At 36.8% G+C, this 26,928-nt stretch overlaps 3 protein-coding genes and 1 long non-coding RNA gene across 4 annotated transcripts; 2 read left to right on the top strand and 2 right to left on the bottom strand.

Moving 5' to 3' along the window:
- Window positions 1–13,637: 13,637 nt before the first annotated feature.
- Window positions 13,638–16,300, bottom strand: LOC145234773 (uncharacterized). Its single transcript, XR_013861347.1, has 4 exons — window positions 16,157–16,300; window positions 15,313–15,399; window positions 14,676–14,756; window positions 13,638–13,851 (listed from the first exon to the last, which is right to left on the bottom strand). It is a non-coding gene; the product is annotated as an uncharacterized LOC145234773 (long non-coding RNA).
- Window positions 16,301–19,402: 3,102 nt separating this feature from the next.
- Window positions 19,403–21,663, top strand: LOC145233902 (scaffold protein ILK-like). The gene has a single exon (XM_080098673.1). It carries the CDS (start codon window positions 19,460–19,462, stop codon window positions 20,801–20,803), a length of 1,344 nt encoding a protein of 447 aa, XP_079954799.1. The 5' UTR covers window positions 19,403–19,459; the 3' UTR covers window positions 20,804–21,663.
- A 33-nt stretch (window positions 21,664–21,696) lies between these two features.
- LOC145233903 (proteasome subunit alpha type-4-like) lies at window positions 21,697–24,657 on the top strand. The gene is made up of 6 exons (XM_080098674.1): window positions 21,697–21,790; window positions 22,129–22,321; window positions 22,522–22,610; window positions 22,892–23,022; window positions 23,621–23,743; window positions 24,366–24,657. Exons 1-6 carry the CDS (start codon window positions 21,697–21,699, stop codon window positions 24,522–24,524), a joined length of 789 nt encoding a protein of 262 aa, XP_079954800.1. The 3' UTR covers window positions 24,525–24,657.
- An 86-nt stretch (window positions 24,658–24,743) lies between these two features.
- On the bottom strand, window positions 24,744–26,884 carry LOC145233900 (testis-specific serine/threonine-protein kinase 1-like). The gene is made up of 2 exons (XM_080098670.1): window positions 25,924–26,884; window positions 24,744–25,622 (listed from the first exon to the last, which is right to left on the bottom strand). The coding sequence occupies exons 1-2, from the start codon at window positions 26,497–26,499 to the stop codon at window positions 25,344–25,346; spliced, it is 855 nt and encodes a 284-aa protein (XP_079954796.1). The 5' UTR covers window positions 26,500–26,884; the 3' UTR covers window positions 24,744–25,343.
- Window positions 26,885–26,928: the final 44 nt, after the last annotated feature.

Below are 26,928 nucleotides of genomic sequence, written 5' to 3'. Positions count from 1 at the left end.
CGCGCGGCTGACTGTTCGAGATTATTTTGTTTGTCGTGTATCCAGACTTTGTGTTCTCAAGGAACCAACCAATATCCTTGTCCACAAATCATAGTACGCCAGGTCTATTAAAGGCGTTGTAACCAAGTGATATGTTTCTATCCTGTGCCTTGCCATATGGGAATGCTTGGGAAACCGGCTGATTCGCTACAACGTCTTTAATAGATCCTGGCGTGCTATGATTTATCGATAAGTATGCCGTGATCGCTGGTCTACATGAACGCTTCACGGCTGATCAAAAAACGAGTTTCATTAACTAACAGATATGATATCTTGTCGACACTGAATTTTCGCGTAAGTGCCACTTGCTTTTAAGCACCACGCAATACTGAGGTAAACACGCAAGTTTCTGGACCCGGTCTGTACCTGCCCACGCATTGTCTTCAAGTGTTTGAACAAGTAAACTTAGCGGACTGAAATTCGATCCAGTACATGTTAAATATATTAAACATCCAATAAAAGATTGCAGGAATTTTATAATTGTCAGGCTGGCTGACACTGCGCTGACAAATGTTCTGTGTTTTGGTATTAACGTTTCAAAAAGTAACAACATTTTTGCGAATTTGCATAACGTAGCGAACAACAACGTATTTGACATTTGAAAAACTAACACTGTAACTAACAGCTAATTCTGCATGACTTTTCTGAATTTACTCTTTCCGTAACATTCACGTTTGGAAACTTAACAACATGATTTGCAAACGAGCGTGACGTAATATTTGAGATTCCACTAAAATGACCGACTAATTCTGAAAGAATTTCTTAAATTTACCCTTGGCGTAACTTGTCGAATTTCAAAGGTATGCTTTCTACAAATTTGCTACGATGAACTGCAGTAAAACGTTATTAAAGGTCAAACAGAACCCACTACCTAACTGTTCACAATTCGTGGCTCAACCAACTCAAAACATGCGGTAAACAACAGAGTTTTACTAACCACGTGTAACTTAAGCGAATGGCAAAGTGCGACTTGGACCAGCTGCTTTAAAACGCAAGCAAGGTTCCCTTTCTCCTAACTACTCGGGAACCAGAACCGGCAAATTGCACTTGGATCAGTTTGCGAGAAACGCACTGATGTCGTCAAATTAATGCTCTCGTTTTTATATCGACAAGCAACTACAAATTTGGCGACAACAATTTTTCCACACTGCCGTTGCGTGCCAAGGTTCTACGCAAACATATTTTAGTTGAGTTGTGTTGTTTATAAATACGAAAGTCAGATGCGTTTTTAAGCTAAGTATCGACGCCTTACGCAATATATAGTTGTTAATATGACACAACCTTGCAGAAACATCCATATACGAAGATGCATGTGTGCATTAACTTAACCCATGTGACATAACTGTGTGTTGGATCGCAGCCATTTCATGCCCTACGTTGTTATATTTAACTTCTGTATATATTCTATCCCCGAGTCTGGCTCGAAAAGACTTTGCTTTCAAAATTAAATTTACCAAGTGCTAAATTAGCTTCACTTAGAGAGTTATATAAGTGTTTGTTTATTTTTGAAATATCACGTATTGCCTTTGCCGTTTTTGTTCATAAAAATCTCTGGTGTTTTGCGTGTTATAGTTTCTACGCAAAAAAAGGCAATTTATTAATACAATACAGTACTTTAGGTATTTTAAAGGCGCCACACCGAATCATCCAGTCACCAAGCATTTACCACCAATATGGCAAGGTGTAGGCTGGAAAAATCTAGCCCCCGGTGGTATTCGAACCAACGACCGGAGTCTTTCCGGGACTCGCGCTCTGCAAACTGAGCGACGCAGGCTCAGACGAATCCGCCGAAAACAAATTATATCCTCATGAACTATTTTGCCAAAGTGGCAGCATCGGTATCTTATTCGAACAGAAGCTCGCCTATTAAGTGCATTCGCACCTGCAAACTTCGTTGCGCGAAATATTTCATAGAACAGAACGTGTTTGACTTAAAAAAAGCCGTTCGCTAACACGTCGAAGGTGCCGCTGATAAACCTCACAGTTCGATAAGCGAGAAACGCAGTAATGGATCCTAAGTAAAGAGAATGAAATCTAACTTCAGCTTTCTGGTGAGAGTATAATGGCTGTGAACAACAAACTTATCTTGTCGAACAAACAAACCGATTAATTCCATCTCCTGAACCCCAAACCCCTCGTGGTTTTAACCGAAATCTATTTCTGCGAAACGATAACCGAAACCTGGAATTGATTCCCAAATGGAAAAACACATCTCGACCTTATAAAAATTTTTATCTACCAAGGGAAATCAAAATCAATTTCAAATCTTACAAATATTTACCAACATAAATGCAATAAATGTCGCTAAAATTCTTTATCGCCAAATGATCTGCATACAAGCGACAACTGACGTAGAAATTAACCGTTGTAAACCGCTATTCAAACATAACAAGGCTTTTATTGCACTTAACATAGCAAAATGGGCCCGTAAAAACGGAACAGTTGCATTAAAACTATCACCAAGTATAGGCATGATCAGTGGGTGATCAACGCGCAACATCGTATTGCAAAGCGTTTCTGGGTGGCTCATTTCGAAATTGTTGTCATAATCTTTTTTTACCTTTTGCCTAAACCCCGTTTCAGGCACAGTTTACAACCTGCACTGATGATTATGGCAACAGCGATTGTTTAAACAACTGCACATACATGTATTTAGACAAAAGCTTACTGGCGGTTATGTTTTACAATAAATTACTTTTCAAGTCCGTGTATTCTGTATAGTGTTCCTTTGCACCAATTAAACTTTAAACGCAAGTATTCGATTGCAAGCAAAAGTTTAACCAGAGAACAACTATGTCCTATGTACTGATCAGTGACTTGATACCTTATAAGGAAGGCAACTCCACCAGTTTAGAGTTTCTGGTGTTAAAACTTCAATCTAAGCTCTCATCGCAAAGACAACCACCGACCAAGTTTTTAGGCCCAAGTGCCAGTTTATCTTATATCACTTGCACGATAGTTCGCACGATAGTTTGCGGTTTCTTGTCCCTAGCAGCTACAGTCATGCAAAACCACGCAAATGATTCACATTCTTTCAAACAGTGTTTCATACCGGAACGGAACGTTATACCGGAACGAAATAAATAATTTCTGGCTCAAATACCGGAACGAAATACCGAAAAAATCAAAATACCGGAACGGAACGAAATGCCGTTATTTTTTATTCCGGTATTTCGTTCTGAACATTTGACAAGTAACAATTGCTGAAAATTTCGCGCCATTAAGCTCTTACAATTTACGTTCGTTTGACCATCATTGACAAATGTTATGTGACGTAACAACTACCGACAATAATTCTTGTGTGTTGCAACTTTCTTTTTTCGCTTAAAGACCAGAAAGAAATGTTCTTTTGTTAAGACCGAAATACCGAAAAATAACGTTATAAATTTATTTCGGTCAGACCGGAACGAAATGAAAATATCGGTCCAGAACGAAATAACGAAATAAATTATTTGCTCAGAACGAATAACGTTATTTGGTTTCGTTCCGTTCCGGTATGAAACACTGCTTTCAATCAACTTCATGCATCATTTGTACCAGGAATGTTAAACTAAGACGAAACTTGTTTAATCCATTTGTGTTGAAATATTTCAGTAGCAACTGCTAACTTGGAAGAACAAGAAATATATCTTTTTAACTTCTTCAAACGCACGCGTTTAGCTTTTGTACAGAACTATATCTAAACTATCCGGTTTAAAATGCATTTCAAACAAATAAATTTTGTCAAAAACATTTACAGTTGGACAAGCGGCAGCGGCACAACTGTTCCCAACCTTGATCTGATTTGCTTTGCAACCTGGACAGATTAATAAATCCCAAGTATTTAGTCAATAGTTAACGCAATGGTGTTGAAATTCATCACCACCATGAAACGAAAGTTGTTCAGTTTCCCCCGGGAAAGTACCTTTATGGGTGAATCCCGCTGTGGCTGTCGTTTGTTGAAACTTTTAGCAAGAACTAACAAACTCCAAAAACCCCTACTTATGTGTATTTGCGCGAAGCTTTCGATGGCTTACTTCGCTAAGATTCTGAAAATAGGCATTGTCAATAAGGAACATAAGGCTTTAAACTAAAATAAAACAGTTTTCTTGTAACTGAAACGTTATGACAAAGTTAATGATGTCATCATAGGTGAAATAATGACTTCCGTTGATGCAATTTTGACGACAATTGGTTATTTTTTTGAAACTACTATTTCTGTCATTGCGTCTCGTGCGCCTGAACTTTCTGATGGATTCTTTTGTATTACTTTACTCATTTAATCCGTTTCCCACCTCCTTGCACCAGTTTGACGAAATGCGTCTGAATTATAACCTGACCAACCAAGATAGAAACCTGATAATCACTTTTCAGCCTCTCCTCCTTTTTCGCCCTTGAACTTGCCTTCCTGGTTTATTCAAGTTCATCAAACTTCTACCGAATTCTTGCTCCTGTCAAACCTCAACTTCGAGCCGTCAATATCTGGTTGCACGGATCTCTTGGTTTTCCAGGGGTCACTGCTTGTAGCCTGTGGTGAGATTCAGCCGGTTCGCACCGGTTCTATAGGACCATCTTACGAAGTTTTATGAGATCAGCGATCCGGTTAGCATTACTGGTTACTGCCAATAGAATTTTTGTAACAGCACCGGCTGAAAAATATGAGTTTTGTGATAGAACCGGCTGACAAAAAAATTGAATCCCACCACTGGTTGTATCGCTTCTGCAAATGGTTTCCTAGAGATCGCGGCCACATCAATAATACAAACGCATTTTGCAACTTTATTCTGTTTTCATTGCTTTATATTTCATCAAGTCGCGCACTCAACTGTGTTTATTACCTTGCACACTCTAAGCCAGTTTTTTGGCGTGCTTCGCTATGTGTAGTAGTTTCACTTTGATTCTGCTTTAAGCTCGTTGTAAATCGACTGAAACCTCCAACAAAATTCTACTAGTCATAAAAATTGGGAACACTGTAACCATTTTACGTTTATTAATCAAACAAAATCCAACGTTATCTTTCCGGGCTTGCTCTCGTAACTTGCCATTAAACCACAAAACCAAAGGTCTGTCTGCGGGTGCCACACAGATTTGCCCACGTTGTCACAATAAACTTTACCATCTTAAGCTGTACAAAGGTAAAAATACGCCTTTTAAACTTCTCGTTCATTTAAAAGTTTTCAAAACACCGCTTAACACAATTTCATTACATTTCCCCACATTTTACTTAACAAAATCTAATCATCTGGTTTGTGGGTTAAACTTTTTTATGTTTATTGTCAGCAGCTTTTTGAAATTAAATCAAGATACAATCAAATTGAAATACCGAATGCGCTGATTATAACAATTATTTTTTTCGCGGGGTTCGAACCCAGGACGCTCCCGGGGACGAATCCCGATCAAGGTTTTTTGACTGTATATGGATCAGGCGCGCCGGACTATTCAGCTGAGTTCCTGCCCGGGTATAACAATTATATACATTTTGAATTATTTGTTTGGGAATGCTCCGTATGGTGATTTCCGAAATGAAATTTTAAAATTAGTTTCGCAACCAATTGCACCAGTAACATTGTTACGTAATAATTATTGTTTGTACAAGTCGTTCTAGAGCTCAAAGTTGAATTAAACCACCTGCCGCGTGTGTTTGAATGTGGTCTACCACGTTTAGTTTTACCGAGAACATCTGGAGGGATTTATTCGTTGGTGAAGTTCGTCGCCACAAACTCTGTTGTGTGATTCTAGTTGCAATAATAGTTCAATGTCGGGCTAAGAACGTGACGAATTGACGTTACGTGAAGGATTTACAGTAGTTCGAATTTCGTTTGAAGGATTTCCAAGGAATTAATCCAATTGACGTTAAGTATTGGCAAATATACCAACTATCAAACTATATTAGGTAATCTTATACTAATTTTATGACATGAGCATTTGCCGAAACGTTTGAACAATAAAGCATGTCGCTTTTAACGTCTATTTGGGCCGTTATTTTCACCATTAAATTTTATGACACTTTTAAAAGTCCAAATTTTAAGGCCAATATGTCGAACAAATGTTGATTAATTTGAACAAATCTTTTTAACCAAAGTTTGTTAAATCAAATGGTTTAGTTACGAACAAACTGTAGACAAAGAGAATGAAATTATCTTAACCAACACAGCAGTTGTCAAGGGGTTTCGTACATTACTGTCATTTTTTGAGAACAAATTCTGCGTAAACAGCACAATAATGTGCATTTTCCTCATTCATATCTTAACACATTTTTTCCTTTTGCAAATAAATTCTGATAACTAAAAACACATAAAAATGCAGCTATCCTAAATTGCAAACAGGCATGCATTTGTTTAAGCCTAAACTATCACAAAAGAATTAAATGGATTAAATTAAATTCGTAGATTTTTCTTCAAACTTATGATATCAACAATGGTCTTTGTCACTTTTACGCAAACCCGCACTTACTGCTGTATATTAATGGAGGTTTCTTGTCTGGTGGGAAAAGGTAAACAAAAGTGATCTGCAAATCTGGAACCGCGAAAATTGCGGAAAAAATTGCCCCAGATTTTATCCTCATAAACAAAACATCGGTCGTACCCTATAACCTCGTTTGGCTCCATTAGTAAAATTTCACTTATATTTTTCAAACTCTGTCGCCAAAGTTTAAATTTTTCTGTAAAATGTTAACGAATGATAAAAAATTGATGAATTGGAATAATTATTTCATTTCTTTTTAAGAAATTGCAAAACGCGTAGAAATTATGAAATTGCGTAATTTTTACGTGTTTGTGCAAATTAAGAGTTGGTGTTTTCGAACTAAATTTAAAACATCACTTGGTATATCCCGTGTGAACTGATTCATAGAAATATTAACCAGAACAGGAAGACAAAATCATGACTTGTGTCAAAATAGGGGGCAGAAACTTATGATATTAAACGACTTATGGCACGATTTGCTGCCGGAAAAGCGGCTGAATACCATGAAGCCTGAACAAGTTTGCAACGTTGCGGCAATCAAAATAAACATTACGCAAAGTGCAGATACTATACATACGGCATATTTGAAAATATGTTGTTAAATAACCAATGAAATTGCTCGAAGTGTTTACAAATAGCATTAAATGATTTCTATGTAAACAGTATACCACGTGACCATATCTGATCACGCCGTTTCTGTTCTATGAGCACGAGCAATGGCTAAATCATATAAACAAACACTCTACTACAGGGGTCGGCAACCCCTGGCACGCGTGCCAAGGTTAGCACGCGACGTGGTTTTTCATGGCACGCCAATCGATTTGCGTGCTTATATTGAAGTAACAATTGAACCTGTTACACTGCTTGTTTATAGTTTTATCATGCCATTGTCTTAAAATTCAGCCCTATGTACACAAAACACTCTGCTTTCTCTTTATTATTGACATCTGCTGGCACGCACCACTATTATTTAGAAAAACGTTGGCACGCGAGGTCATTAACACATGGAAATAACACGTGAATTGGCACGCCTCGCCTAAAAGGTTGCCGACCCCTGCTCTGCTATGTTATGTCTAATCTCTAACACAGCACCAGGCAGTGGAACACTATATTGCTTTAAGCGAAGCATTGAGGTCAAATAAAAACTTTTTGTACAAATTCCAAGTTAAAAAGGTTTTCGTGAATGTCGACCACATTTAAACTCAACGAAATAGAAAAAAACATCCCCCACATGCTCAATGCCCTCTGCGCATGCGCACAAGCTGATTTTTAAAGGTGAGAAACAAATCAATGTTCAAGATATGCCATTTTCCTGATCAAGGCGCCTCGTATATGGGACGTCGAAACGTCGGTTATTTATAAAAACAGTGCTGCATACTTCGTCTTTGTTCAGGATATCGCAACCCACGGATGACCTTGAAACGCGAGGACAAGGTCAAACAATTGGCAAAACCAGCGCAGAATCAATATTTGACGAATGCTCGGATTATTGGGAGAATAGTTTCCAGCGACAACTTCGTAAATCTGCGTCATCAACACAAACGTTGATGATAAAGTTGAAAAAGTAACGTTGGTTTCAGCTTGACGCTAAAGTTTAATTAAATGATAAGCTTGATTTGCGCTCGGATGAAAAATTAACTTTGACATTGTTTAGTGATATCGTTCAGACAATGATGATTTTGAAATACCATTAGAACGCTTGGCCTAAAACCTATGGTATGTCTACGAAGATGTAAATCTTGTAGTTCACTGACAAAGGGGGTTAGGACACCCGTTTAAGTTGTCAAAAGTCGTGCAAGAATGTAGCTTTTATCACTTCAGCTTTACACGTTTGTTGAATATTATAACCACAGGAATTTCTACAATTTCTTTTCAAACAAACACTCCTTGTCAACAGCAGCGGGAAAGTTGGCTTGCGTAGGCGGAAAATCTGCGACTCTCCCATAAAACTCGTCTCAATCATTCAGCATGAGTAGGCGGATTGTACTCGGGGCGCTTTCTGCCTTGTATTTCAACTATTAAGTGATTATAATTTAACCTTGCCACTGGGCGCGCCTTTCCTTTTTTACCGACACTAACCGCTACCGGTTAAAGACCACAAAATGACGGTTAAACCGGTTTAGGAGATTTACTCAAAAAGATGATGATGTCGACGGCCTAACTCAGGGTCGACAACCTTGTAAAAGTCGAGTGCCTGTTTGTACGTGTTATTCCAAACAATAAAAATAATGCTAATGTATTTTTTGTACAATACTGGTTTCTGTCACTTAATTTGAATTTAAATTATCAAGCAGACAGATTCTTTCGTTTAAAATGGGTTTTTAGGACTATCAATTCATTGCAAACACAAAACATGTATTACAACAGTGAAAAAAATATTAAAAAGTACTTGAATAGGAATTGCTAAATCGATTGGCGGGCAAGGAACAATAACCGTGTGTGCCAATCTTGACCCGAGTGCCAGTGGTTGCCGATCCCAGACTAAATACGCCTCAACTTTTATAAGGCAAAGGTCGTTTCGATTGAAACTACCTCAGATACCACAACGTTTGTTGAAATCAAATATCCTCTATCACCTTGCTAAATCTTTTTACTCAAACCACATATTTGAAATCAAAATTCAAAGACTTTTAGCAGATACTTGATACACCACAGATTAGGAACCATTGCATTTTTATCCACTGATCAACAAAACAAACAAGTTACAGGTTTATATCACCGCTATTGTGGTCTTTTTATGAAGCTTTGCAGACGGTTTTATTTGCCGCTGACCAATAAATGAAAATAAAACGCGAACTGCAAAAAAACTGCGAGCATTTCTGATTCTATTTGAATAAGAATTCGGTCTCAACTGAGTAAATATCGTTCCATCAACACAAACCTGACTGATTTGTGTTCAACAATGCAACTATTGACCGAAAACGTTTGTACTTCTTACAGAAGTTTAAATCTGCAAAAACCTTTTTCTGGAAGCTTCGGAATTCCACAAGAAACCACAACAAAGGTTCTCGAGTGCTTTTAGTGCCAAACAACAATGGACAGATTCGTTTTCTTTACTGCCCATTATCACGTCATTGATCAAACTTCAGTTTATCTCCTTCAACTCAAACTCCTCGTTTCAACCCCTCTCGGATTTTCCTTCTAAAACTTTTCACAATCGCGCTCACGTTTTATAGCTTTGTCCGTGCATTGTGACGTCATAAACGCAGCGCGCTATAAGTTCCGCTTGAACAACTTTGGCGATTATTTTCGCAACCAAACACGGCCGCAATGTTTTGCCGACAAACACACAATCGCTTTTATACCGTCTGTGACGTCACACAGGAACGAAGTTACTGCAAACAAGATGCGCTATTCTAGAATGGGTGGACAGTGAGTCATTGGTATGGGGTGATTTTTAAGCTTCGTGTGATCGACCAACAAGCCACGATTTTTCTATTCCTGGAAGAAACAAGGAATTTGAGCTGATGCGTGTTGTAAAGTGATCGCGTTGATTGGTTCTCATCCTTGCCTTGAAATATATTTGAGGTCACTATTACTTTTAGACTAACTTTTAAACCAGATTTTATATTAAAACTATATTTACACAATCTACCGAAACCAGTTGTAACATTTTCGGGGCAAGTTTTAACGATTCAGGTCAGATCTGTATAAGTAAAAAAACTATCAAACTTTTTATGCCAATTGCCGAATTAAACCCCGTATTTTTAGTTTAAATACTTTCGGTTGCCTGACTTTTTGTGCCCTGTGCCGATATAGTGCGGGTCAATATAAAAATAGAATTACATTTGATGCAATGAAAACGGGCGAGAAAACGAGAAGTCGAAACCAGTGATGCACCGAAGTTTCGGCCGCTTAAAACTTGTTACGTCAATTTTCTTTTAGCGTTGTTTCGCTTTCGGCCCGAACTTCCATTAAATGTGTCAAATCATTGCTTTAAAGTTTCACAAGTTTGAATGAGGTTCGACTTCCGTTGCGTTTACAAAATTCAAGAAACGTTTTTCCTTGGGTGATTATGTTATTTGCTTTCACAAACTCGAAGCGTGTTAATTCCTAAATATAAATTAGTTTTAAACAAGTTGACTAAAATTTAACTTGAGATTCGGTATAACGCCTTTGATAGGCCTGGCGTACTATGATTAACTTGAGATTCCGTTTTTGGGCGATTGCATGCTAATCTAGAAGATAGGCTCAAATGTTGATGGCCACTAAACTATTTTTAGGCAAAAAACAAACAATTGTAACTTGACACGAAATTGAACACCAAGTTTTCATGCATCAGTTAAAAACTTAACTTTTCATTTGATCTAAGTACGCAATTCACGGTTTGAAGATTCTTAACAAGAAACGGATAAACCAAAATATTTGTATACCACATGACGTTTAGCCAATCCTTGTCACTTTCATATGAAATAAAATGCAAAACCTAACCAGCAAGTAAAACCAATAAAACCAGTAAAAAGGAGCTGTATTTTGCACATAATTATCCGTATTCGCTTAGCTTACCAAGCATTACCTTTAACATGTCGTAATACACAACACTGTTAAATGATAGGAACAAGTCAAATAAAGAATTCTTGGAACAAATAACACCCAAAATATTTTGCGAAAAATAGTTTTTGGATCAGGTGTCATTTTTGTATGAGCCGAAATCTAAGATCAAGATTTGCAGGATATACGTGGGGTGCAGCGGTGCATATCAATTTACTTCTGCGCGTTGGTTCGTGGAAATCATTAGACAACCAGCGTAACGTCCATTTCACCATCAACTTTCACAATTTAATGATGAAAATAACATCCCAAATAGACACAAAAAAGACATACTTTATTATTCCAACGTTTCGGCAAATGCTCATCATGGCATTATCAGTGATACCAAACGGATAAGAATAAACGGGTGTAACTGATGTGGCCCTTCATATCACTGATAATGACATGAGCATTTGCTGAAACGTTTCAAAGCATGTCGTTTTTTACGTCTATTTGGGCCGTTATTTTTTGTCATTAAACTTATGAACAGATCTGTGTAGAGCAGGGGTGGCCAACCGGTTAAAGACAAAGAGCCACATTTTTTACCATGTTACCACAAAGAGCCACATTTCTTAATTGGGTTACCACAAAGAGCCACATTATACTCACACACACAATTTCGCTCGTACAGACCACGATCCAGTTACACTGTAGAGTGTTCCAAACTTTCGCAATGTTTGTTAAAATATGGTCCTGAATTTGTTTTTTCAAGTCAACCGTTTATAAATAGTAAAACGATTCCAAGCAAAATTCAAAAGCTTTTTTTGAAAATTTGTTGTCATTTTTCAGCTCATTCAACCCGAAAACGATTCAGAAATGGAACGTTCCTCTTTTATTAGTCATCAGATTTTGTTAACGTGACAATAGCCAGGAGCCAGAAATATCCCCCCACCCGGGGTTTGGAACGTGGTTCCCACAATGCAACCCAACCATGCGTTAAATTCAAGATTATTTCCAGTTTATGCGCAACATTTAGAACGGGATGTTGAAATTAGTTTTGGCTCACAGTTATGCTTCAATGGCATTTCTATGTTTTCTAATTCCTCTACTGATCAGTCACTGTGGTCATTTCGGCGAAATGAACAGGAAAAAGAAACGAACCATGGAGTTATTGGTTTTTTTATCGCAGAAATTCTTTAACCTTTTTCTGGCGAATTTTTAAAACAGTTGACCTTGAAACAAATTTCTAGTATAACCGAGAATTGCTCATCCAGCAGTTGTTAATATTTGACTTGCAAGGTATGCCATTATACATATGAAGGCGTCTTGTAGGCTATAAGTTATAGGACATCGGAACGTCGATTAATTATAATAAAACTGCTGGATGAGCAATACTTGTTTATACATTATTCCTGGCAGCAATAGCTTATTAACACGCTTCTTGTGTTTGTGCTTACAAGAAAAAATGTGTAAACCGAATGTGGTTTGATTGCAACAAGAGATTGTTTCGTGGCGAGCTGTTTAAATTCAATGTTAGCACGGAAATGTTTATACTTGAATATCAATATACTTGAATACGTCACAATAGACTTGTTTTTCTCGTTCAACATTATTTATTACTTCCAGAATTTTGTTGCCATGCCAACTCTTTCTAAACTTGCAAACATTAAAATATCGGTAGCGCTACTAACACTATAACAACCTCGGGAGATTCGCTTTCACAAGTAGGCGTAAAGAGCTGATTTTTTTATTTCGCGTCTATCAATGAGTTGGGTTGGGAAATAAGTTTTTAAAATTGTGACATTAGTAACTAATTTTTTGGGTTAATTTTATTGAATTTTAAGTGCTAATACCTTACCCCAACCCTAATAGCCCTAACCGTGAGCATTTTTGGAGATATAACCCAATCGACTTTTGGTTGTCATTTGCGTTATGGTGTTAGTAGCTCTACCTAAAATGTCATATTCCTCTAAATAATTTCCACAAGTGCTTTTCCATTATTTCAGTCAAAGACATTTCTTTGTCACTAACACGTCTCAGTATTTTATAACCAGGTGTTTGTTTATTTGGTCACAATAGACAAAACAAGTGCACGTTTTTATACATTTTACGAAGTAATTCATTTAATGATTTAAAATCTTTTAAATTAAGCTCTTGTGGGACATCCAGTGGTCACATTACAAAACATAGCGTCCTTCGAAAACCACAAATTTATACGTTTAATGCACAACATATTGCCGAATTGAATCTTGATGCACATTTAGACATGAAATATTTTTAAACCACAGGTCATAGGTTTAAATCCCGTGAAATACAGTTAGCAGCAGAATGGACAAAGTTAGTGACAAAAAACACCATGTTGAAAACACAACAAATATTAATTAGTTTGACCAACTACAATAAGTGCAGTATTAGTTTATTGCGGTTTCTACAAATTAATGCTCTTAAATTGCGAAACAATTTTGTGATAATTGCTGAATTGGCCTCCAGAAAATTTTGGCAAAGCGCATTGGCAGTGCATGGTTCCTTGCTGCAGCGAATTGCGTGACGACTTATTTTGTAACAAAGTAGATTTTAACTTTGATTTAAACAGATTTAGTTTTGATTTAGAGATTTAACAGATTTGAAAAATTGATTTAAACTGTGTTAAATAACCTAAGATTTAAACTTTGTGTTCAACTTGCTTATTTTACAGCATGAGAGTTGCAGGGAAAGTTATTTTAAGTTTCAACATTGGTAAACACAGGGCCCTTGTTACGCAATTATTGACAAAGCGATAATTATGGTGCAATTAATGCTTGTGTATTTGCACGCGTGAGAGTGTGGTGGGAAATACACACAAGGAAAGTCAAAGTACGGCTGAAACCTTCATTCGTCGGCAGTAGACACACAACATCGCTGAAAAATCAATAAAACATGTTATTAGGTTAAACACAAGTAGGAGTTAAAGGTGATTGATTGGGTTTAATTTCCGTCTGCTCTGTGATGTAAAAATCTTTAAACGTCATCAAAAAGTGCATTGTGGGTAAAGTCCACAGTGATGCTAAACTCTAAAACTTTGCACATTTTTTTTTAAGTAATGCAGATATTAATTCTGATGCTTTAAAGTTTAAATTACGTCTCGATTTTTATGTGAATTTCACAATGTAAAGAAATTGTATGTGCAATTAATAACTTTTAAAAGTGCTATATAGTTTGAAAAGATTTCTTAACAATATGCACATGTAATGGTAAAAAAACAACTTAGTGAAATGTTTAGCCCAGTGGTTCCCAACCTTTCGTGGACCATTGCCCCCTTAAAGTAACTTTTTGGCCTCGTGGCCCCCGTTACCATGAAGGCCATGTGGCCCCCTTAAAATGTAGATAGCAATCTCGTGTTGGAATGCGGTATTAATTTTGGCCCTAAACAGGTCTCATAGAGTAAATGAGCGTGATAAACCTCACTATAAACAATATAGTATGTGAAATAGTCGATTAAATTCGGGAATGAAGGTAAAGTGAAAATGACTTTTAGTGGGTGTTTCTGGTGAATATACGACCGTGCCCCCGGCAACTCGGCACTCCAGTTTGTTGGGAGCGGGTAAAAAAACGGGTAAAAATCCATGCCTCACCCAGAACAGTGTGCACTGTCTGCAGCTTATCATTTATTGGCTCCATGCTTTTACAGTATCTGCTTGTATTTTGGAAAAATGTGACACAAATATGTGTGAAAAAGAACATACCGGCAAGCCTGCTATTTTCTCTTTCCGAAGGTCGGCAAACTAACAAGCACAATCTCGGTACAACATTGTAAGACTGTAAGTCTGACAAACACAAACAAAAAAGTTAAAAATTAACAAACTCACGGCCATGTGAAAAGGGAAAGCAAAACAAATAGGAAAAATGAGTCAACCCGTTTAAGTGCGATTTACCTCAACTATTTGAATGTTGCTGAAATGTTTGCACTTTTTTGCATAAAGTTTGCAAATTTCTTCCGTATTTGTAGCATAGTATAAAATTCATGCATTCAAATTAAGATGAAATAATCGGTTACAATAAGAATTATTTTGCTCATAATAGGCATTATTACGCGTTTGCGAAAATAAGATGGACTTTAAATTCCAAAAACGCAGTGGTTGTCACTAATCGTCAAAAATATTTGTACATTGACGTCGACTGCCTCCGAATAAACAAACTCCTTCCGGCTATAAAGCTGCACGAGGCAGTAAATTTATGGCGAGACAAAGAAACTATAAAACCTTATTACACAGGTGTAAATCTTGCAAAATGCTTTTTCAAACCAAGTTACAAAAGCCGGAACATTAATTTTAAATTTTATCTGCACCTAAATTGATTTTTTAACGTTACCAAAAAACTCACGTCTTAAATACAATGTGAAGATGCCGTGATGAGTCCTTCTACTTTTGCCATCAACCTGGTTTCCACTTGCCTTAGTCCCATAATTACCTGAAAGTGCAATGGAATGGATCTATAAACTTTAACAGCAAGTAACTTTGATTGCACTTGGCTATTATCCCTTTATGTTTTGTTGTGCTGTCGTGCACACAAGCTCCGTCTACACCAGTGGTTCCCAAACTTTTTCATATTTTTTTTCGAAACGGTCTCTTCGACATTATTTCGAGGGCTCGCGGTCCTTAAGCCTAAATGTGTATTTCACACAAACGAAAGTTGATTGCAGGATTTTAGCTAGTTATGCAAATTTGCGCATAATAATCATCCAAAGACAGCATATGACATCACAAACAGGACAAAAAACATTACGATTGTGCGCGAACAATTGCATTTTCGGATAGTTGTCATTCAATAAAGGCTATTGTTTAGCAATGGAGAGAATCGATTCTCAATTCTACTTTGATTTAAACTTATTTAGTGGCACAAACTGACGCCAAATAAGATTATAGAATTGCTTCAACCGCTTCGCGGTCCCCCCAAAATTGCCTCACGGACCTCTAAAGGACCGCGGACCCTATTTGGGAACCGCTGCTCTACACACACTGTATAAAATGCTAGTCAAATAACCAACTTTTGTTGGATTTTATTATAGGCAGCATAAGTTTCCCTAATTGCGAATCATATGTGATAGCAGTACGTAAATAATTTATAAGCTTTACCAAAATTGCCATCGCTAAAATAGTAACACGGTTTCATTTCGGAGATCAAATAAACATAACTAGTGTTTAAGATGAAAACATTATGAACATACCCAGCACAGCGGAAAGAACCAAAATACAAACAAAAAGATAAAATCCTTTGCTCCACATCCGGTCCACGTTTTTACTTCAATCAACTTTTACAAATAGTTTTTGTCAGGAAAAGTCCTATAAAAGTTACCGGTACTAATTTATAAGTTTCAACATAAAAGATTTGTAAAGATTTCATGAATTTTGTTGAGTACGTTTTTTACTACACAGTAGGCAAACCAGCGTCAGTGTAAAGTTTTATTTGCAACATTAATATTAATTTCGCCTATAAAGGCATCGTCAGTTTCCGTCTAAAAAGAAAAAAAACGATAAATACACATAAAAGTTAAAAACGTTAAATTACTAAGAAAGTAACAGCCGCAAAACCGGACAAAAACAACAAAAACAGTGGAGGAGGTCTGTAACTAACACCGAAGCTGACAGACTGCAAAAAAGGTATTTTATGAGTATATTTGATAAGTAAAGACAGACCCGTCGGTCATCACCCCGCAGTTACAGATGCTGATTCTTGTAGTCTGTTATGACTTTACACTTACATTCAAGTAATATTGTTAATATTAACGCAATGATAAGTGATACTTAGAACTATTTCTCTTATAAAAACTAATCAATAATTAACAAAGTATTCCCATGCTATACTGTTGCTGACAAGCGAGATGTAAAGTGGTTCTCAACTAATCAGGCCGTGGACCTCTAGTTCAATTAAATGAATATCGTGGACCAGTCCATTGCTCATTAAGGATAAAGAAAGCATCCACAACAAGCATATTGGCATGAAATGTATTACTTTAAAACTAAATTCCGAGGAGTTATATCAAACAACTGACAGCTAACAATAAATGGAGAATAACTTCCTTAAGCTTTTTCGTTCTGAATACTCACAAATTATGTGCAACTGTTTCAGATGAACATAAATTCATAACTGGGATCAGCCCTGAAGCGTCTATGCAGACCAGCGATCATGGCACACCCATACATAAATCACAGTACCCCAGGTCCATTGAAGGGGCCATACTGAATCACCCGGTGGTGAATGCTTGGTGACCGGCTGATTCGGTATTACGCCTTCAATGGGCCTGGGGTTCTGCGATTTATATATTCAACGTCCTGTCATCACCGACCATCCGCTGAGAACCACTGGCTGATTCCTGGAAAGAACTTCTCCTAAGTAAGTGGCTCAAACATTACGCGTGTTTATTCTAGCCCTGTGTGCAAACGCCCCTTGGTCTGTGATTTAGGGTTGTAAATTCCGTAACAGTCCATAAACTATAGAGAACTGCCAAAACCTTGTTTACCCCAAACAAATATTGTGCATGACAAAACTTATATTTCGCCTGTGAACAAACATGATATCTTCCTGCCTGTTTTGTCCGTATTTCTTCTTGATTTAATTTATGGGGTGCTGTTCTATCTCGCCAACCAAACTTCACGAAAGCAAATCATGGCGTCCAGTTTAATTGCATTTCGACATTACGTACAATTTATTATTTGCAGTCCCGGTGTATTAAAGCAACTCTTACTGTTACACCACTGACAAACTACTTTGCTGCAAACTTAACGATTGACCTTGCCATTACTGTGACACAACCAACCAGCAATGGCAAACAGATGGCGTAACAACAAAACCACATATGCTAATAGTGTAGCGGTCATGATATTAATGTGCACAAAGTTTATGTTTAGGCTAACGTTAGCATGTTGTTTGCAATAATGTTGCACAGCATGCAGTGGAAGTGTTTAACCTCTTTATAACTGGATGTAAGTGTTGGTATTTCCGTTCTCATGCAAGTCATAAGATATTTTGAGTCACTTGGTTATTCTGGAATGTTCTGCACAAACATAAGGTGTTTGTTCATCATTACGCATACTTCCTCTTGTTTATACTGTCGTTTCCGTTTCAAGTTTAAAGTAGAACACAGCCGCTCGTACTTGAGAAGAAGCATAGCAGCTCGGTTAGAGAGCGCTACGACTTTATAAATCGCACCTTTGCCATAAAATGAATTCTATAACTTAAAGGAAAAAAGGTTTTACGCAATAGCCAATATTTTGCTCTACTATATATAGCTTATTTTCGACTTTGTCGCCGGGGAATTCTGGGTCTATTCTGAGTCTATTCTTAGACTATTTTTAGTCTTCTAGGAGGCTATTTTTAAGTCTTCTATTAGTCTATTTCTTCTATTTTTCTCCCTTTGGGGATGTGGAATCTGATTTCATCGTTCGCCTGTGAAACGTTTACTCAAGAATACAAAGAAAGAAGAGACACTCTGTGGGGCTGTTAATCAGTCAGCTGTTATTGAGATGCAAAGATCAGACTTACCAAACAATTTGCAATGAACATCATAGTTTACACTGTAGCCGCCTTTAACAAGTCGCCATCGAGGCAGGCGTGCCTACAATACGAACGATGGTTAGAGGAAAAACACTTGTTCTCATTAAGTATTGCGACAAACTATTTGCAGACTCTTCGCCTAGTTAGTTAACAAAAACATATGATAATGATAATGAATAACAAGGCGCCAATGCTACCACTTTGTTAATTACAGACCCAATCTGTTGTATTCCAGAATTGAACTGTCAAGAAATTTACCTTGGTTCGTTTTAGTGAAAGTGAATGTAAATGTAATGACACGTTTTTTTTTGCTACGTTTCGAATGGTTTTGCTTAAACCAAACAATTCATAGTTTTCGTTCTTTAACAAAAACACTTAAGTTTAAGGTACGAAATAAAATAAAATTATTTTTTGCTGATTTTTGTAGTGAACAAACGTTGCTCTCATTGGATGCTCCTTTTTGCCAAAAATGGTTTTCGGGGGAGCAGAGTCATTATGTAGTTTTGTAAAATTGTTTTCGGGCGCATTTAATGATTTAATCAGCTGTGTTGTCAGGTAAATGAAAAGAGTACAGCGATTGTTAAACATGTTCCGGTAAGAGTGTTTGTGTTTTACTACTATTTGTGTAACAACCAGCCAATGCCCAAGGAAAGCAAAAACACCATGACAAGCATTTTTAGCAAGTTTATTGTAGAGCTCTTCTGGCAAATGTAATTTTATTCCGACGTTTCGACGTCCTATACAGGTCGCTTTCATCAGGGTAAATAACACTGAATGCGACTAGTACAGTGCACGATAAATTTATCGTTTGTTAACAAAGGAAAAAAAGAACTTTAGCGTCAGTATTTTCAAAAAAACATGTTTATTCGGATGTTATGTAAAAATAAATTTATAACCACATGATAAAGTTCACAAAATATACTGTTGCTCTTTAGAACGAGTCGTTTTAGCAGGGGTTGTATTTTGTTGGGGCAAAATGAATGATATTTTCACTCATTGCAAAGATGGGAATATGGTCGCTGTAAAAGTTTGGTTGGACAACACAGAGAATGACCTTAACCAAGGGGATGATCATTTGTTCAGTCCTCTGCATTGGGCAAGCAGGGAGGGTCATCTACACATCGTCGATATTCTTATAAATCGAGGAGCGCGAGTCAATTCTGCAAATATGGGCGACGATACTCCACTACATAATGCTGCTCAGATGGGTCATCTAGAAATCATGAAAAAGTTGATCAAACAAAAAGCCGATGTCAATGCGATAAATGAGCATGGAAATACACCATTGCATTATGCTTGTTTCGGTCAGTTCGCCGTCTGTGCTGAAGAATTGGTTGCCAATGGAGGTCTTGTGACAATTTGCAATAAATATGGTCAGACACCTCTCAGCCGAGCAAGACCTCAGTTGTCACGGAAACTAAAGGACTTAGCTTCCACTCTTGGCCAAGACATGAATGATGTCCAGTATAAAAATGTTGTCTCTATTGGTACGACCCGAACCCGTGCCAAGAACGGAACCCTCAAGCATGAAAATGTTGACCTTCGTCAACTCAACTTGAAAGGAAAAATTGCTTCGTCTCATTCAGGGGAGACGTGGAGAGGTCGATGGGGTCAACAAGAAATTGTGGCAAAGATCCTAAAAATTCGGGAAATTACATCCAGAAAAAGTCGGGAATTTCATGAAGAGTATTTACGACTGAGAATATTCTCACATCCAAATGTTCTACCAGTGATGGGAATTGTAAACACACCCAAGACTTTGGCAACTGTCAGTCCACATGTCTCTGTGGGTTCTCTGTATAATGTTTTGCATGAGTCAACAGTTACAGTTGACCACTTTCGTGCTGTGTTGTTTGCCACCAACATTGCAAACGGAATATCATTTCTGCATTCACTTGACCCGATAATTCCTCGGCTTCACATCAACAGCAAGCACATCATGATAGAGGACGGCATGAATTGCAGAATAAACATGGGCGATGTGAAGTTTTCGTTTCAGGAACCAGGCAAACTGTATAATCCGGCATGGATGGCTCCCGAAGTTTTGCAACGAAAACACGAAGAGATAAATCGGAAGTCAGCTGATATGTGGAGCTTTTCAATTCTTCTTTGGGAGATGGTATCAAGAGAGGTTCCGTTTTCTGACCTCTCGAACATGGAATGTGGCATGAGAATTGCTCTTGAAGGGATGAGGGTTTCAATACCTCCTGGAATCTCACCGCATATCTGCAAACTTATGAAAATTTGTATGAATGAGGATGCTGCAAAACGACCAAAGTTTGACATGATTTTGCCAATTCTTCAAAAAATGTCAATTTAATGTTTTCCTTGAAAGAAGTAGAATTTGTTTCACATGTGACCTGAAAGACTTTATGTCTGGTTCGGACAACGCACTCAAACAATATCTGTTCAAACATCAAGTTTTAAAAAGAGTACAATAGTGTGACAGTTTAGATTTTTAAGGAATTGTTTCAAAACCAAGTTTCAATATACGAACAAGTGTACAAAGAGTTTTATTGTGTTTAAATATATTGTGTACTCAATTCAACAAGGTATTATATTAAGTGTTAAAATGTAACTTCATCTTTAACTGTAAATATTTGTGATAATGCGATGTAAATCATTTTGTTGTTCAGTGGCACACTTATGTGTATTTGCATTGCACTTTGTGGGGCTTGTAATAAACCTGAATCAAGTTTTTCAATGTTTTCGTTCAATAAATCCAGAGTTTTTTGTACCAAATATTAATGTAATTGTATTTTTCATGCTATTGCAATGTGTTGAGCTATTTATTCACATATAAATGTTTTTTGGTTGAAAATAAATGTCCTAGTTTACTGTTTAACAATTAAATCGTTGAATTCAACTTACTAACCTGATTACTATTTCATTTTTTGTTGTACAACAAAAGTGTACTTATTTAAAGTGAAGTGTCTTAACAAAACAAGCTTGCATAATTTAAAAGATGTGAAAAATACGCTGCTTGGGTATGTTTTGCAAAAACATATAAATGAAATTATCTTTGTTTATTCTGTATCTTCTTCTGCATGAAATTGACCAATGAATACTGCCTATGTGTAAATCCATAAATATGTGTTTAATGTTTTCCATTTTTACTTTCCGTTTTATTGCAGTTTGCAATACACATTACTAACGCGCTCTATTACATTTTACATCAGATTTAAGTAAGATTAATATTTTTGTGCTGGAACAATGTCTCGAAGATATGATTCCCGGACGACCATTTTCTCACCGGAGGGCAGGCTTTACCAAGTGGAATATGCCATGGAGGCGATTGGACACGCAGGTGAGTTGTCTTTTTTGTAACAATCTCAAACAGTGTACTGTCTGCTTGCTGCAAATGTTTCACTGTTATAGCTGTCTTTTTCGTAACAAATAATTCTGTTAGTATCTCAAACAACTTATTGTCTACTTGCTATAAATAAATCTTCCTGACATAATGTGTGAAAATAAGCTAATTTGGAGGCTCAAGCGGCATGCTTTGTAATAATTTAAAGGTTTTTGGCAAACTAATCAACAAAGCAATTACCAACTAAAGCTCATTTGATGTTTTTTCTGTAGTGAAGTTGAAGTAAAAACAAGGGCATTCTTACTAAATAGTTGTGACTGCGACGTATTTTGCAGGTTCATGTTTAGGAATTCTTGCAAATGATGGAGTAGTTATTGCTGCAGAAAAACGAAATGTTCACAAACTACTTGACGATGTGTTTTCATCGGATAAAATTTACACGTTGGATGACAATATTGCTTGTAGTGTCGCTGGAATAACCTCAGATGCTAATGTTCTTGTCACTGAACTTAGAAGAATTGCTCAAAGGTGGAATAATAATATTGTTGCTGCTCTAAATGTTATATACTTGCTTCAGTGTCAACAAAAATGAAAACAGAATCACAACATAGTACAGCTGAAAAAAGACTTTTTTGCAAATAAACTTTTTTGACCCAAAGTTTTTTATGCTACTTGAAACATTTAATTTACCCTGTCTTCAAAAGTGCCTAAACACAGATTTTTTTCAGGTACAAACTAAATTATCAAGAAAGCATTCCAGTTGAACAACTTGTCATTAATTTGTGTGACATCAAACAGGCTTACACACAGTTTGGAGGTGAGTTAAACAAAAAGTTTGTTGCAATTACAAACATTTCATGTCTCACTATGGTAGCCATTCTTGCAAATATGTCTTAACATAAAATTGTAACATGACGCTTGTAAACTGGGATCGTCTTGACAACTTTATGTCAATCGAACTGCCCCAAAAAAACAAAACGTATTTTTTGTTTGCAAATTTCCAATTATTTATTGAAAATTTGCATTTGCTACATACTTTTTGAAACTTTACTGTGTAGTTTTAATATTGTAGTAACAAGTTTTTTTTTTGTATCATAGGTATGCGGCCGTTCGGGATATCAGTACTTTACATGGGTTGGGATAAGCATTATGGATTCCAGTTGTATATGTCAGATCCCAGTGGTAACTATGGAGGGTGGAAAGGAACATGCATCGGAAATAACAGTCAGGTATAGAATGTTCGGTAGTTTCTAAACTCTGAACATCAATTCTTATTCTGAGATAGAATTGAGCTCTGTTCAGTCAATCCTCAATGCTTAGTAAATTTTGTCCAATATTTTTCAGGTAATTTAAAATCAACATAATGGTTCCATTTGACAGGTCTTGTAAGGTTGTGATTTTTAAATAACATTCTATGTGTGTAAAAAAATGTAGCATACTAAAACTATGAGTTTAAGCATAAACATTACTGCCAAGGTACTGGTGTATATAGAATACATCGTTCAGACGTTTCGACAATCTCTGTTGTCATCATCAGTGCAGGTTGAAACCTGTTGAAATGTCTGAACTTTTCCCTTAGTGCTTTATATACCGTCTTCTACAGCTTGATTGACACCTGCGCTGATGATGACAACAGACATTGTTGAAACATCCGCATGATGTATTCTATATACACCAGTACCTTGGCAGTAATGTTTATGATTAAATTACTTTTCAAGTCCGTGTATAGTGTTCCCAAAACTATGAGGTTTGCCAAACAAAAGTAATGAACAAATATTTATAATCAGTTGAAAGAAAATTACATTTTGTTTTAAAAACCTGTTTCAGGCAGCAATTTCGATGTTGAAACAAGAATACAAAGAAGGGGAAACAAATTTAAACGAAGCTTTAAAACTTGCGATTAAGGTTTTAAGCAAAACTCTCGACACCAACAAGCTTATGTCGGAACGGGTGAGTTGACATTGAAACTTCGATTTGACTTCTACTAGTTGTATCTGTACATAAGGCTAGGGTTGAAAAGATTTACAATTACTTCCTGTGCGTCGTCAAACTGAATACATGACATGTGGTTTGTTGCTCTTACTCAGGTTTTGGAATTATATATTCACTGAAATTAATGTAGCTTGATAGTAACATTCCTATAAGGCTACAAAATACTATATGTCAGTGGTTCTTAACCGTTCATACACCGTGGCCCCTTTATAGTAGCTTTTGAGCCTCTTGTCCCCCTAAGTCCCCTTGTAAGACCTGAGCCGCCCTACCAAAAAATGTATGTAGCAAACTCAACTAAAGTGTAAAGTGCATGATCTGCTAAAAATAAACCTCAATATGGACAAATAATGTGAGAAATAGTCGATTAAATTAGGAAATTGGGTCATTTGCAACATACACTTAATTCTGAGCATTGTAAAAGAAAATAGCTCACTGACCATGGGCCCTAGTTGAGAACCACTGATATAGATGGAAAGCTACTTTCTATTGTGTTACTGAAACTTAACTTCCACTGATTTTGGTTTGCATTTAACAAATGATGGTGGGATTTGACACAAACAAGATACAAAAAAATTTCCAGGTTGAACTCTCAACTTTGACCAGACAGGATGGCAAAACTGTGATTACAATCCTTAACAGCAAAGCGGTTGACAAATTATGTTTGGAATATGAAGAGGAAAAAGCGAAGTTAGAGGCAGAAAAGAAAGAAAAAATGACACCGTCAAAAATGAAGAAATAACATTCCCATGCTTATTACAGTTCAATGATACTAGGTGAAAGTTCAACACATTTTTGCTGCTTTTGTAAAATTGCAATTCGTGTGGTTTTTGTTGAAGCCAAGAATCGAATGAAACAAGAAATTGTTTGTTTAAGATTGTCAATAATATTAAATTCACAACAACTGTTAACCAACACTCTTTGTTGGGCAAAAAGCATTTTGTATTAAATGCTCTTACACGAACATTTTTTGCCTAAAACACAAGTTCAAGTTTTTGCTCGATCTTGTTTTTCCGACATATCTTGATTTCCAAAGCAACAAGACTTTGCCTTAAATACTTTGTCAGTTTACGGCATTTGCTGACCAATGACAATTCGATTGTGTTTGCAACATATGTGAACCATAGTTGTTTAATGGTCGAAGACTGCTTCGTTTACTATCTTAAATGCATTTTCAACCATACTCTGTGGTGACTTAAAAATAACTGCTCAAATCTAGGAACAAATGTTTTACTAAATGATGATTTAATAGCTGCCTGCACAAAAAAATCAGTCGATATAATATCATGTTTATAGAGCTCTTCTGGCAAATGTAATTTTATTCCGACGTTTCGACGTCCTACACAGGTCGTCTTCATCAGGGTAAACAACACTGAATGCGCGCATGCCATTAGAGATCTATAAACTTGATTTAGGCTTTATTTCATCCAACTAGGATAAAACTTAACAAAATAACCTTCATCGCCCATATAACAGTTGGACGTTTTTGAGTGGGACCAGTTTATTGATGCGATTTTCAAGTTACGCGCTCCTCTGAAATCTCCAAAACAGGGTCGGGTTTCTACGGGGCCAGAATGCCCTTTGTCGCCCACCCGTGGTTTAAAATTTCAGACAGGTTGAATCGTTGTGAACTGATGTACTGCAGCATGTTCTGCATGAGTGATTTCACCGTAGGACTGAGGGATTTGTTGAGTTTTTGTGGATACCTGAGTGGCGATTTCTGATCCAACACTAACGTTTTCATGTTCTTATCGCGGAAAGGCATTATCCCACAGTTCATTATGAACAAAATCACACCAAGACTCCAGATATCTGCAACATTTCCTTTGTAAGGGACGCCCTGAAACAAGATAAAATATCATTAAAAATTGATATAGAACAGTGGTAGGATTCAGCCGGTTCTCTAGAACCGTCTCACGAGATTTTAGGAGATCAGCGAACCGGTTAGCATTACTGGGTACTGTCAATGGACTTTTTGTAAAAGAACCGGCTGAAAAATGTGACTTTTGTGATAGAACCGACTGACAAAAAACGGAGTTTTATTAAAGTATAAATTGTGGTCCAAATTTTGGTATATTGCGGTCTTAAAAATTTCTAGTTATTTATCTGTATTACGACCAAAAAAATAGCAAAGTGATTACCTGTAGAATTTCCGGGGCTGCATAAGCCGCGCTGCCACAAAACGTTGAACTCAAATCTTTTACCGACATTTTCCTTGAAAATCCGAAATCAGCGATTTTTGCAACGTCACTATTATTCAGCAAAATGTTTTCGCATTTCAAATCTCGGTGCACGACTCCGTTGTCGTGTAAATACTGCAGCCCTAATGCAATCTGCCGGAAAAGTACAGCGGAGTCATCTTCACGCAATGGACCTCGCAACTGTATGTAGCCCAACAGATCGCCGTGTCCAGCAAATTCAAGTGTTAAAAAAATCTTTTTTCCTCCGGTAAAAATCTCCATCGTCTTGATAACATTATTATGATCCAACATTTTTACAATCTCCAGTTCTCTTGGTAGAAATTTCTCCTTAAAATCTTTCGGTATTTCGTTTTCGTTGATGATTTTCAAAGCAACTTTGAGTGGTTTTTCTTGTCCAGGCCGAATCCAGGTCGCACTTTTAACTTTTGCATAACTCCCTTCTCCCAAATCCTGACCCAGCGTGTAACCCTTGCGTTTCAGAATATTAGATTCGCTACGAAAGAAATCCAAAGGCATTTTGGAATTTACAGTTAACCCGTCTTTTTTTTCTAATATATGCAAAGCAAGTAAAACAACGCTTTCTATTACGTCATAATAGCAAAATAGTCACTGTTTTTGCATTTAATTTTCTGACTTTAAGACTAGGCGTGTTAAAACTCCAGTAGTTCGCTTAGTTAGCGTAGCTAGTCATTTTTTTATAGACCTCCAAAAAGCCTGCAGTGCTAGTAACTGCAGAAAGGTTACAGTAGCCAATAATATCTCGTTTTGGTTTAGAACGGCTTGAAATTGGTTTTATCATTTAAATTTTTTAAACATGAATTGTGTTTTGCCCAAGTAAGTAGATTTGTACTGATTTGGGTCATCTGAAACTGTTTTAGTAAGCTTGCTGTAAAAGGAATTCGTTGTGAAAAATCTGCTTTTAAAAAATTGACAAAAAACACCACA

Source organism: Phallusia mammillata, chromosome 6, assembly GCF_965637545.1.
Source record: "Phallusia mammillata chromosome 6, kaPhaMamm4.hap1.1, whole genome shotgun sequence".
Taxonomy (NCBI): Eukaryota; Metazoa; Chordata; class Ascidiacea; order Phlebobranchia; family Ascidiidae; genus Phallusia; species Phallusia mammillata.
Note: the sequence above shows the minus strand (reverse complement) of the source record. Positions and strands in the feature narration are given on the sequence as shown.

What these genes read in the sequence shown, in the direction of transcription:
- LOC145233902 (XM_080098673.1), top strand. Translation starts at nt 19,460, where the DNA reads ATGAATGATATTTTCACTCATTGCAAAGATGGGAATATGGTCGCTGTA.
- LOC145233903 (XM_080098674.1), top strand. Translation starts at nt 21,697, where the DNA reads ATGTCTCGAAGATATGATTCCCGGACGACCATTTTCTCACCGGAGGGC. An exon ending in GGCTTACACACAGTTTGGAG is followed by an intron (nt 22,611 to 22,891) that starts GTGAGTTAAACA and finishes TTTGTATCATAG; the next exon opens with GTATGCGGCCGTTCGGGATA. An exon ending in ACAAGCTTATGTCGGAACGG is followed by an intron (nt 23,744 to 24,365) that starts GTGAGTTGACAT and finishes AAAAATTTCCAG; the next exon opens with GTTGAACTCTCAACTTTGAC.
- LOC145233900 (XM_080098670.1), bottom strand. Translation starts at nt 26,499, where the DNA reads ATGCCTTTGGATTTCTTTCGTAGCGAATCTAATATTCTGAAACGCAAG. An exon ending in CAGCCCCGGAAATTCTACAG is followed by an intron (nt 25,623 to 25,923) that starts GTAATCACTTTG and finishes ATCTTGTTTCAG; the next exon opens with GGCGTCCCTTACAAAGGAAA.